Source organism: Paramisgurnus dabryanus, chromosome 4 (genome assembly GCF_030506205.2).
Source record: "Paramisgurnus dabryanus chromosome 4, PD_genome_1.1, whole genome shotgun sequence".
In the NCBI taxonomy this organism is placed as follows: domain Eukaryota; kingdom Metazoa; phylum Chordata; class Actinopteri; order Cypriniformes; family Cobitidae; genus Paramisgurnus; species Paramisgurnus dabryanus.
In genome coordinates, this window is record NC_133340.1 from 32,306,552 (window position 1) to 32,319,589 (window position 13,038).

Below are 13,038 nucleotides of genomic sequence, written 5' to 3' on the forward strand. Positions count from 1 at the left end.
ACCAGACCCCAAAAAATGGCCTAACAATAATTTTATGAAAAGATGTACAGTTGAAGAAAGTTGATTATTTAATGCAGCATTCGTGCAAAATAAATATGTCTAACAGTACATTCTGGAAAATAAAAAGTATTGCAATGTAAATGTTTTTAAAAGATATTAAAACAACAATAGAATTTATACGATTTAATGTCTATGAATTAAAGCAACTGTTTACTACTCATGCTGTGACATTTTTCTCCACCACTATTATATGATTGTGCGCATTAAAATATTGCAATATACATTAACCGAAGGTAATCAGCAGGTGTCGCGCCTTCAATAAACGTCTTTGGCGGCTAAGTAAATTTTCCCGCTTCTGGCCGACGTCGTAGTCCTCCTTAAGCAGATCATCTACAGCATCCTTCTGTTGCAGGAATTGCAACATGTTTCTCTGCAGCTCCACCGCAGCCTCTTGGAGAAGCAGGTAGCGGATCACCATTGGGATCTGGTCAGCTAGACGCTTGCTGGCAATCTGGAGAGATAAGATAACACAGCTTCACAAGCATCCACTTCACAGGTACAGAAGAATGGACAAAAAGCTCAAGCGAGCACACTTACAGAGTAGTAAGACTGAATATGAAGTTTCATCTCGCGCAAGGTGGCATGACAGTCAGTGGTAACTAATGCATTTCCAAATAATGTAGGTGTAGCGATACGGTGAGACTGCTTAGGGTTACGTTGTGCAATTTCCTCCTCCTCCTCCTCCTCCACTTTCTTCTTTGTATACTGAAGGCTTTGACTGTATGTGCCATCTTGACTGTAAACAATAAGCTCCATCTTGAATTGAGTCCTCAACATGGACTCGGCCAGAGATTCTTTCTCCTGCTTGATGGCGTCAATCTTAGTCTTAAAACACAAAAGATTTGTTATTAAACAAATATTTTAAACTATATATAGGATGAAAGGTTTTATTACAGTTTTTTATGAGCAGTACTAACTGTAAAAGAAAATAGGTGTCTGTAATCAGAACATACTAACTATGAGACTAAAATGGTATATGCATGTACATTTGTAGTATAAACACACTAGTCTTTCACACTATGGACGAAAACAGTTCTAAAAATAAAGAGAATAGCATATAACTATAACAATAAAGATACAAAGAACAATATCTTGGGGATCACTTTCAGAGTGTTTTGATTGACAGCCAATTAAATGTATTTGAATTTAAAGTGCTCGCCTATTTGAAATGGCAGACAACACTGTAGATAGAGAAACGCCATTGCTGAGTTCTGGAAAAACCCAGCACTGTATGATAAAACAAATCCTTTTTTTTTAATGATGATTTCACGAGTTCGCATTAACATGTTATCGATAGGGAATGAGATAAAGCATATTTGGCGTGCTGTCCGAGGAGAGGGCTCCAAGCTCGGAATTTTAGCCCGAATCCAGAGTACTCCCCCCACTTTAACTGTGATAAATTAATCTAGATGAGAGAGGTGATGGGGTGGAGGAGGGATTCTGCAAAAAATCTGTCACAGGACAGAGGTGAGGGACTGCCATTTATAGGCACCTCTTTGCACTGATTGGTTGGATCACATGACCATGCTCCTCCAGAACTTAGTTAAATAAACTTCATAAAAATAATCTGGAAAACTGGTTTTATCTTTGGAAAGAGTGGTGAATGTTAACAGAGATAACTAAAAGCTATATCAGGCTTGCTTGAAGTGTAACTTCTTACTATGACCTCAGGTATAACCAGCATTGTTGCAGCTGCAGTGAAAGCCTACACAGTAGACGACTTTGGGCCGGATTCACACCAGATCTGTGCAGAGGTCGGCAGCTCCGGATTTGGTGTGGAGTCGTCTGCTCTCTTGGTGACTATGTAATGTTTTTTACTAAATTGATGACACAAACTAGATTGAATACGTGAGGACATCTACTTATTCATTTAGCTGACGCTTTTATCCAAAGCGACTTACAATTGCTGTATATGTCAGAGGTCGCATGCCTCTGGAGCAACTATGGTTAAGTGTCTTGCTCATCTAGTTTGAACATGTAAATATGCCTGTCTTGTTGCATTTACACGGCTAAATGACATGTAAATAATTGCATTGTTTTTATTGATATAAATCTACAACATAAGGTTAAATACCATTAAAGGTAAATGATTTGCGTGAATACTGCGGCTCACAAGCAAGTTACTATAAAGTTATCGTTACTGTCTGGTGGTGTGGACACTAACTAAAGGGCCATTCACACCTTGATGATAACTTTATTAAAGTCATAAGTAAACATGTTATTAACTTTTGTAACCCTTAATTTAACGTATATGAAATAAAATAACAATAGGAACACTTTGGATTTGTGTGTTTCTATTATCTTTGGCCATAAAGTCAAAACCCACCTTTGCGATTTTAAGAAGATTGGGGTATCCGATGAAACTGCAATTGGCCATTTGGACGAATTTCTTTCTAACCACATCTATGTAAACAAATACAAAGTTAAAATTTTGTTTGTAATCTTTTTTTCTTTTGTTCAGCTATAAGCTTAATGATTTTCCAGTAACTTCTTACGTACGTTAATTTCCTTAAAGTGATAGTTTGCTTAGCAAATTAAAATTCACAGACCTGAGATGGTCTTGAGTGTTTTTAATGCAGGTTCCTCTAATGTCTTGATCTGTTCTCTGACCAGCTTCTCAAAAGTCTTGTAATTGATGAAACCCGGAAGCTCTCTCCCTCGATACTTGGCTTCAAAGTTATCGACCTCTCTCTCAATCTTCTTGTTGACTGCAGAGAAATTGTGAATATTTGCAGATAAATAAATTCAATATATACTAGCAAGACATGCTTATTATTTTTCTTTTATTTCTTATATTTACTCACAGTTATCTCCTGAACGATCCAAGAGCAACTTCCATCGTGCAAATTCATCCCGAAGCTCTTGAAAAATGATGAGCTCTGAATTACATTTAACCTCCTCCCCAGTTGCCAAGTTAAATGTATCTTGAATAAAAGCTGTGACTTTCTGAATTCAGGAATGAGATGTGAAACAAATCAGTGGTTTTTATGTTTAAATAACTCTTTAATATTTAAACATTGTAATAAAACATACATCAATAAGAAAGCGAAGTCTTTCCGCGGGTTCTGATGGTGGTCCAGTACCGTATGCCTCCAGTTCCTTCTGTGTCTCGGCTAGCTTTGCCTCGATTTGCTCCTCTAACCGAGGCATGGATTTCTACATAAATTCAAATTTATTCAGTAGTTTTTGCATTGTTGCAAAGCAGCTTGACAAAAATAAATACACTGAGGAATAACAGTAGAGACATAAGAAAATAAGGTGTAAAGAAATCATAGAAATCAACTTTAAAAATACATGTTCTGATATTGAACAAATAGAATAAGCTATGTTTATAATGAGACAAAAAAAAAAACTGTCAGTCTTAGTAATATTTTACCTCAATGTGATGAACTAACTCAATTGTTAGTTTCTCAGCCAGCTTGGGAATAGTTGCAACACCTTCATTATACAGCATGCTGTAACAAACCCCACATACATTAAGAAACCGTAAATAATTTTTCAAATTGGACAAAATGTTGCAAATTCATTACAGTTTTGCAAAGTAAAGACCAGTTGCATCTGCAACAATATCACGAGTTTCAATCATATGCCATCACTATACAATACAAATAGTGCCATAGAAAATTAAACCAATGCAAAAAATGGTGCATTGATCATGATTTAATTATATCGGGTGGTGGACATTGGGCCGGATTTACACCAGGTCCGTGCTGAAGTCGGAAGCTCCGGTGCGGATTGGTCCTGGAGTCGTCTGCTGTCTCTGTGACTAAGGTAATGTATTTTTTTAACTACATTGACGGCACAAACTAGGTTGACTACATAAGGAAGGACATCTAGTTTTAGCCATGGAAATGCAACAAAAACTGCATATTTACATGTTTAATGACTCTCTAATAGCTAAAGTCGGGCTTGTAACCTAAAGGTTGCCGATTTGAGTCTCTTTGAGATCTATTTAATACTTTCCAAGTGCAAATGTTTTGACTAGCTTGATGTTTTGTAGCTGCAGTATGCTGTTGTTTTATTCACCTGAAATGAGGATGGTCTTTGAAGAAGGCCTTCTCTGTTTCTGTGGCTTCACCGAGCGTGACCTCGTCCAAAATCTCTTTCTGTCCTCTGCACCGGACGATCATGTAGCCTTTAGTGAGATGAATGACCTCATTGTGCACAATGTCGATCACGGTCTCTTCTGTGCCTTTATCCACCAGGTCTGGCTTTGTTAAGATGCCTATATGCAATACATTCAGAATATACATGGCAGCAGGATTATCTACCAGGTCTGGCTTTGATAATATGCATACAGTTTGGCAAACTACATGACAAGCTCGGGTTCTACAATTGCATGAAATGCACTGCGTACCTAAAGTCCTCTCGCCTGCAGGATCTTCACTCTGAGCTATCTGCAATGCTTCTGTGGTCGCGATATCGACGTTACACGGCACCACAACTAAGTTGATTGTTTCTTGCTTCGTAACAAACTTCCTGATCAATCTTTTGATCTGTAAGAAATGCATGTGATTCATGTTTTAGAGATAGATTTTGAGCCATAAATGAGAAAAACAACTTGTGAGAGAAGTCTAGACAACATGAAAAATATTATACAATGGATGAAACAAGCCTTGGTTAAATTTACCTGCTCTCCAATATTTTCAGGTTGACCCTTGACTGCCACTCGTGCGATCCCAGGCAGGTCAATGAGCGTGAGATCAGGAACATTGGGAGATTTGATCTGCAGACTGATGAGATCATCACTTATACCAAGCCCTGATCCAGCTATCTCATCCTGGGCTACAAACAATTACAAAAATCTGTAAATCCTTCGCACTTTTTAAAGACAACTTTAGAGATACTAAGAAATAAGAGGAAACTTCCACCTTTACGAATCTCTTTCTCTACAACTGCTGGGTCATCAATATCTCCTTCATAGCCTTGGTAGCTGATTTTTCCTTGCCATTCATCATTCTTAGATCGTATCATCTTGAGCTCAAGTGGGCATCTTGTTACAATGCCTATGCCAATCACAAAAGAGACTCAATGGACGGTTGGCAGAAAACATGCCATTTAACATACACCATTTCAAACAAGAATATTATCTGCAAGCGAAATCAAAAAGCAAACCAACAAGAAAATCATGTCATTAAAATTTGCTTTTTGGAGTTTCTTCTGACGATTATTGGGGGGAGGGACTCAATACGAGTCTCTGCAGCTCACCAACATGTGCTATACCCATGCCATAGATATGTACACTAGATGTCACGTTGGCTACCGCAGTTCATTGGACCGAATGTGTCGAATAGAGCCGCCATCTTTATTATTATGATTTTCTTGGTTTTCTTTTAGTTTGTTATAGTCAGACATCCTATTTAGCATTAAGTCCAGAATTTTTTTTTTTGATATTATGAAAATCTACTTTTTCTAACTATAAAGCATAGTGCTAGTAGGCCTAACATCAATACGCAGCACAAAAGTCCGGCATCGTCCATGAATTCGAAGTACAGGCGGAGAAAGCCGCTTTACCTAGCTACTTCCTATGACAAGACCCCTGTTCCAAGATGGCGGCGGTTTTGACGCATGCTTAGAACCCTAAGGTGACATCTAGTGTATATATCTATGTGCTCATGCAAAGTAGCTAAAGCGACCTTGAAAAAAAATTGGCCAATTTGAGCTCACGCTTACATTGCTATTTTATTTTTATCCTGATATTTTGCATTTCTTTATATTTCAACCTGAAAGACAATTTCCAAAAGCATTACTCTAAATAAGTGCATTTATAGGATTTCTCATAGGCCCTTATTTTATTTATTAAACTTATTTAATTTTCACATATGAGCCATTGTGGGCTGTGTATTAAGATTTTAGGCTACTCAAATTGTTAATTTGGCGGAACAATTGTTTTATTTTTACCTGAAGAAAAATGATGTTCAATGACTGTGTGTTGTCAACAGTGCCACCTGCAGGTCGGAACAGATACTACTGTTTAGCAACTCGACAGAGTTCACAGCTGCTGCTAGACGGAAAAAATCTAGCGTAAAATATAATAAGCCCTTATCTATCTCAAAAAGGAACTTGTGTGCTATTAAAACACATTAGAAAAAATATAAAAAAGTTAAATTTGTAAACTGAAACGTTTCCTCAAAAACGGCATTTGACCAATAACCCCAAAAAGCAACACCACTGGTATAAGGATACAGTAAACCACAAAGCCTTACAAAAATGACCCATGGTTTTACTACAGTTAAAACCATAGTAACCACAATATAACCATGATTTAAACAACAATGGTTTTCAAAAACCGTGGTTAGTGTATGTTTTTGCTAATAGTATATACCAAAATCATGGTTACTACACTTTTACCACAAAAAAAATTAGTTAATGATTTTGTAAGGAAATTTGCTTTGCCGCAAAGCTCGCGTATAAATCTTGGACACATATGCTGACTTACCGCTGCCCCTGGGTAAAGCTACGCCAGATAATGCCTCCAGAACAGAGCTTTTCCCCGAGCTTTGATCTCCTATGACGGCGATGGCAGGCAACGCCAGATCCCTCTCCACTCCCAAAGATCGCAAATTGTCAATAATATCGATGCAAGGGCGAATTTTTTCCTCATAATGTTGACTGAGTGTGTAACTCTTCTCCATCTTTAAACAACGACAAGTATCGCTGTCGATTCGCAACTCAAATGTAATCTGGTCGGACTGATGCTGTTAAACTGGATTCCAGTGAGGATGTGAGTTAAGTTTCATTTTCCAAAACGAGGATCAGTTTCGATTCATCCATGGGTTTCACAAATTTACGGTAGTAAACACTTAAAACAATAAAGTTTTTTTCATGTGGTCTTTGTCCTGTAAATTTGTTTTGGTATTGTGATTACTGAAATTAGAGATATATTCATTGCGATAGTAAATGTGCCAGTATCCAATTTCAACAGCTCGCATTGTTATGCGATACATACGATGCATTACGGTACAGAGGAATAGCTGATTTCAAAGAAAAGTTCTGGTGAACCTAATTTATTTGGCTTTCTCACAGTAAGGAAGTGATGTAAAAGAAATAAAAAATGTCACTCATTAGGCTACCTTATAAGGCAATGTCTGCAAATAAAAAAGAAGAAAAAAATCAAATGCATAGGACTACTAAAAAATAATACCTTTAAACTTAATCAAATAAAAAGTTGTTCAAGAGAAACTATGTTGGACAGAAACTTTTTATTAACTTGAGGTTTAAGGTTATAAGGGCACACAGTCTATCAGATAGATATACAGAATAGTTGTCTGAGTGTTATGGCTGGTTGATATTAAAATGTTAATGTGTAAGTTTAATGTTTAAAGCTGCCTTAATACAAATGAAGCATATCAATAAATACCTTGTAAATAAATAGCATTCAAAACAGTATAACATAACACATTCATTAAAATTAGGGTTAGCTCTTAACAGCTGGCTTTAGGATTACTTTAGAATGTTTAAAGGGGACATATCATGAAAATCTGACTTTATCCTGAGTGCTTTATTTGGGTCCTCAGTGCTTCTATCAACCTATAAAAAGATTAACCCAGTAACTTAGTTTTGGTAAACCATTCTCTGCAAGCATGTGAAAAAATAGGTAATCAGTAAAAATCGTCTCCCCTTGTGATGTCAGAAGGGGATTATACCGCCCCTTAATCTGCACTATCCAACCACGGCACTGCCATTTAGTGCAGAGATCAGCTCATTTGCATTATAAAGGACACACCCAAAACAGCACATTTTTGCTCACACCTACAAAGTGGATATTTTAAGATACTATAATATGGTATTTTGAGGTAGATCTTCTCATATGTACTCTGGGGACAACAAAGATATATTTTACATCTTTAAAAAAATCTTGTAAAATGTCTCCTTTAAGTAATAAAAAACACGACTTTTGCATTTCAGATGGTCAGGATAAGTTTCTCCACCACCTTTAAATGATTGTGTCGTATTGAAATATTGCAATCAAATATATTAACCAAAGGTTATCAGGAGGTTTTGTGCATTTAATAGACGTTTTTTGCGGTTAAGTAAGTTATCCCGCTTCTGGCCGATGTCGTAGTCCTCTTTAAGCAGATCATCTACAGCATCCTTCTCTTGCAGTAATTGCAACATGTTTCTCTGCAGCTCCACCGCAGCCTCTTGGAGAAGCAGGTAGCGGATCACCATTGGGATCTGGTCAGCTAGACGCTTGCTTGCAATCTGGTGCGATAGATTATAACAGACATCCAATTAAATCACAGCTACTGTATAGATGTCTTAACAGAAAGTCTTAAACAGATACGAAAGGGCATGTTAGCTCACTTACAGAATAGTAGGACTCTACATGGAGTTTCATCTCGTTCAAGGAAGCATCTTGATCAAAATATTCATCTTCTTCCTCTTCCTCCTCCTCCAGCTTCTCCTTTGTATGTTGAAGGCTCTGACTGTATGTGCCATCTTGACTGTAAACAATAAGCTCCATCTTGAATTGAGTCCTCAACACAGACTTAGCCAACAATTCTTTCTCCTGCATGATGGCTTCAATCTTAGTCTTAGGATGCAAACAGAAGATGTGTTTTAAAACTTTAAGACAACCTTTGAGACTACAGTGATATAATGATGAACATATGTATTATGATTCAATAGCATGACTAAAAGTTTGTCATTAAAAAGTGAATTTTAGTTACAATAAATTAACCCTTCTTTAATTAATCTATGGCTGTATTCATGGCAAGAACTGGTTGGCGCTACCCACTGAGCCGCTGTTATTCAATTCAGAAAAGATAATAGTGTGGAGTGAAAATAAATCCGTGTGCTTTGTGTATCGCTATAATTTGGCATTAGGTCAACAATCCTACCTTTGCTATTTTAAGAAGATTAGGAAATCCAATGAAGCTGATTTGGGCCAGTTGGATAAATTTCTTTTTGACCACATCTAAATACAAACACAATCTTAATAAAACATTTCTTTTGTAACCTTTCATCCGTCTCTTAAATCTGTGCTTGGAAACCTTCACTGGAAAATTTGCACTGACCTGAGATGGTCTTGAGTGTTTTTAATGCGGGTTCCTCCAATGTCTTCATCTGTTCTCTGACCAGCTTCTCAAAGATCTTATAACTGATGAAACCCGGAAGCTCTCTTCCTCGATACATGGTTTCGAAAATATAAACTTCGCACTCAATCTTCTTTTTTACTGCAAATGAAATGTTGAATATTTCAAATACATTTAATTCAAATACAGCTTTGTTAAGCACTGGAGAAAGTTACACACTTTTTTGGTCAAATTGTAGGCTATAATTCTGGAAACATTACATACATTTCGTTTTTTAATAAACCAAAATGCAACACCCTTCCTCATGAATTCTGATTATTTTATTGTTTATATTATAAATTCCTTTACTCACAACAATCTCCTGAATAGTCCAAAAAGCTCTTCAATTGTGCAAATTCATCCCGCAGCTCTTGAAAAATGATGAGCTCTGAATTACATTTAACCTCCTCCCCAGTTGCCAAGTTAAACGTATCTTGAATAAAAGCTGTCACTTTCTAAATTCAGGGATGAGATGTGAAAGAAATCAGTAACTGTATTCACACCAGACGCGGGAGAGGCGGCAAATTCGCATTTTGAGTTTAGTCGCTTCATTCGCACGTGAAATTTTAGTCATTCGAGAAATTCACGCGGAAATTCGCGTAATGGTAGGGGCTTCTGCGACTCCGCTCGCTTCCTGTAATCACATCACTACTAGAGCAAGCTCCTGATTGCTTAACGCGGCATGAATATCCGCCAAAGTTCAGATTTTTCAACTTGCGCATTTCCAGCAGCAACGCTCAATATTCGCGGGCCGCACCATCCGTGCGTTCCACCCTGCAGTATGCCTATTCACATCTTTGCAATGACTTAACTCACTGTAAATCACTAGCGCTTGCTGCCTCTTCCGCGTCTGATGTGAATGCACAGTAATGCTTATGTCCCAATTATTTGTAGATTTTTTTAAAAGATGTAAAATAAGTCTTTGGTGTCCCCAGATTGTGTATGTGAAGTTTAAGCTCCAAACACCCCACAGGTAACTTATTATAGCATGATAAAATTGCCACTTTGTAGTTGCGAACAAAAATGTGGGTGTGTCCTTTAAAATGCAAATGAGCTGATGAAATGCAAACACTGATTGCAATAATGGTGTTTTTTTTTTACTTTTTCTAGGTTGATAGAAGCAATTGGGACCTAATTATAGCACTTAAATATGGAAAAAATCTGATTTTCACACTATGACCCCTTTAATATTCAGACATCAATTTACTTTATCTTTTACTTGTTTCTCTGGGACGTGGTATGAGCAAGCTGAGTCTTCAGTCTTATGTGTTTAGTCTTATAGGTCCTCCATCTGAACCTGTGATCTAGATTCCTACAGACCCAACCCATCCCAAGTCAGGTGTTATATGTTTGGAAGCAAACTCATCAGGAAGGTAGATCTAAAGTTGTAGGACTAATGGGGAAAAGCCTAACCCATATTTACATCAATAAGAAAGCGAAGTCTTTCTGCTGGCTCTGATGGTGGTCCAGTACCGTATGCCTCCAGTTCCTTCTGTGTCTCAGCTAGCTTTGCCTCGATTTGCTCCTCTAACCGAGGCATGGATTTCTACATAACAAATTAACAATAGGAAAACGAGCAATGTTTGTGATGACACCGAAAATCTGTCAGTCTGTTGGTAATACATTTACCTGAATGTGATGAACTAGCTCATTTGTAAGTTTCTCAGCCAACTTAAGAATAGTCGCAAAGCCTTCATTATACAACAAGCTGTAAAAAAAAATCCGAATACAAACAAACCATGAAGTTTGTAGTTTTTTGACCTTTAAATAATTTCTCTAAAATTATTTCATTGGTAGAACTCTGAACTGGATGAATTCTTCTGCTGCTGGAAACTGAGCAGCCTCTTAGCAGCTACAACCACACTTTGTAAGTTGCGTGGTCAGGTCGGTAAGTTGCCGTGGTTAGGTTTGTGTTTGTGTAGGGTAATGATTTGCATCCCTGCACATAAATTTAGTGACCAAAGTCTATGCACGGTCAAATTTGAGGTAAATTACACCTAATTTACCATCTATTTTCTATTTACCAAGTGCAAATGTTTTGACTTTATTGTAGCTGCAGTATGCTGTTGTTTTATTCACCTGAAATGGGGATGGTCTTTGAAGAAGGCCTTCTCTGTTTCTGTGGCTTCATCGAGCGTGACCTCATCCAAAATCTCTTTCTGTCCTCTGCACCTGACGATCATGTAGCCTTTAGTGAGATTAATGACCTCATTGTGCACAATGTCGATCACGGTCTCTTCAGTGCCTTTATCCACCAGGTCTGGCTTTGTTAAGATTCCTATATAGAATGCAATTAGAATATTCATGGCAACTGGATTATCTACCAGGTGTGGCTTTGTTAAGATGTGGCAGTTTGACATACATACAATACAACATGATAACCGTTGGTTTTACTATTGCATGAAATGCACTGCGTACCTAAAGTCCTTTCGCCTGCAGGATCTTCATTCTGAGCCATCTGTAACGCTTCTGTGGTCGCGATGTCGACGTTACACGGCATCACAACTAAGTTGATTGTTTCTTGCTTTGTTACAAACTTCCTGATCAATCTTTTGATCTGTAATAAATGCATGTTATTAATGTTTCTAATCCCATACGATGATAACCAGATACATGTTTAAGCCACTTTAAGTGTCTAGACTGCACGCAAAATATGGTAAAAATGCTTTGTGATACAAAACAAGCCTTTACTTGGACCAGCATGAAAAAGTTACATTTACCTGCTCTCCAATATTTTCAGGTTGACCCTTGACTGCAACTCGAGCGATCCCAGGCAGGTCAATGAGTGTGAGATCAGGAACATTGGGAGACTTGATCTGCAGACTGATGAGCTCATCACCAATACTAACTCCTGGTCCTGCTAGCTTATCCTGGGCTATCAACAACAACAAGTATAATTACAAGACTATAATTATATATATTTTTACATCAAGTTCATTTTATTATTGCAACAATTATAAGAAAACTTTCTAGTCAGCACATTGCACTCTTTGAGACATCCACCTTCACGAATCTTTATCTCCGCATGCTTTGGGTCATCAAACTCTTCACTGTAGTTTTGGTAACTGATTACTCCATGCCATTCATCTTCATCCTTAGATCTAATCATCTTCAGCTCCAGTGGGCATCTTGTGACAATGCCTGCACAAACACAACATAGACTCGATAATTATAACGTAATAATAATTTAAAGAAAACATAGATCATGCATTACACTCTTAAAAATAAAGGTTCTACTAGGCTATGTATTTATTTTATAGTCAATTTTTCACTTCAAATTTTTTTTGTAAAACAAAGTTCCTGTTGATCATGATGTTAGATCTTAACAAAACCATACAGCACAACAAATAATTTTTTGTATAGTGTATAGTCAGTGTATAGTCAAAATAAATAAACAAACAGTCTGTCAACCAGTTAGACTACATGACCTACCACTGCCCCTAGGTAAAGCTACACCTGATAATGCCTCCAGAACAGAGCTTTTCCCCGAGCTTTGATCTCCTATGACAACGATGGCAGGCAGCTCCAGATCCCTATCCATTCCCAAAGATCGCAATTTGTCGATAATATCGATGCAAGGGCGAATTCTTTGCTCATAATGCTGACTGAGTGTGTAACTCTTCTCCATCTTAAACGAAACGTGAAACGAAAGGAAACATACCGGTTTCAGTGTTGACGTCAGGATTAATTATGCAAGCGCACAGCCGTACGCACCTGTACGGTTCTGGCTAGAGGGGATACAGCTACGGCAAAACCTCGCGAGATGTTAGGATTATGGTTAGAGGGAAGGATTAGGTTTAAAAATGCGTTTCTGGCTAGATAGGATACAGCTACGGCCTAAATCCTGTGAAATGTTGGATCGAGGATTAGGTTTGAGGGTAGGGTTAGGATAAAAAACATC

The 13,038-nt window shown here is 37.6% G+C and overlaps 2 protein-coding genes across 3 annotated transcripts; both read right to left on the reverse strand.

Annotated features, from left to right (window-relative positions):
* Positions 1-55: 55 nt before the first annotated feature.
* mxa (myxovirus (influenza) resistance A) lies at positions 56-6,811 on the reverse strand. Of its 2 annotated transcripts, XM_065254194.2 has the most exons (13): positions 6,500-6,583; positions 5,962-6,008; positions 4,932-5,066; positions 4,691-4,845; positions 4,418-4,556; positions 4,087-4,285; positions 3,437-3,515; positions 3,094-3,216; positions 2,865-3,006; positions 2,610-2,768; positions 2,387-2,463; positions 598-885; positions 56-511 (listed from the first exon to the last, which is right to left on the reverse strand). In XM_065254194.2, exons 3-13 carry the CDS (start codon positions 5,032-5,034, stop codon positions 284-286), a joined length of 1,692 nt encoding a protein of 563 aa, XP_065110266.1. In that variant the 5' UTR covers positions 5,035-5,066; positions 5,962-6,008; positions 6,500-6,583; the 3' UTR covers positions 56-283. The 2 variants fall into 2 exon arrangements, with proteins under 2 accessions (XP_065110266.1, XP_065110265.1); XM_065254193.2 differs by lacking the exon at positions 5,962-6,008 and having other exon boundaries at positions 6,500-6,811.
* A 449-nt stretch (positions 6,812-7,260) lies between these two features.
* On the reverse strand, positions 7,261-12,824 carry LOC135735696 (interferon-induced GTP-binding protein MxB-like). Its single transcript, XM_065254192.2, has 12 exons — positions 12,570-12,824; positions 12,141-12,278; positions 11,858-12,012; positions 11,556-11,694; positions 11,217-11,415; positions 10,767-10,845; positions 10,561-10,683; positions 9,451-9,592; positions 9,081-9,239; positions 8,904-8,980; positions 8,372-8,596; positions 7,261-8,265 (listed from the first exon to the last, which is right to left on the reverse strand). Exons 1-12 carry the CDS (start codon positions 12,763-12,765, stop codon positions 8,038-8,040), a joined length of 1,860 nt encoding a protein of 619 aa, XP_065110264.1. The 5' UTR covers positions 12,766-12,824; the 3' UTR covers positions 7,261-8,037.
* Between the last annotated feature and the right edge of the window lie 214 nt (positions 12,825-13,038).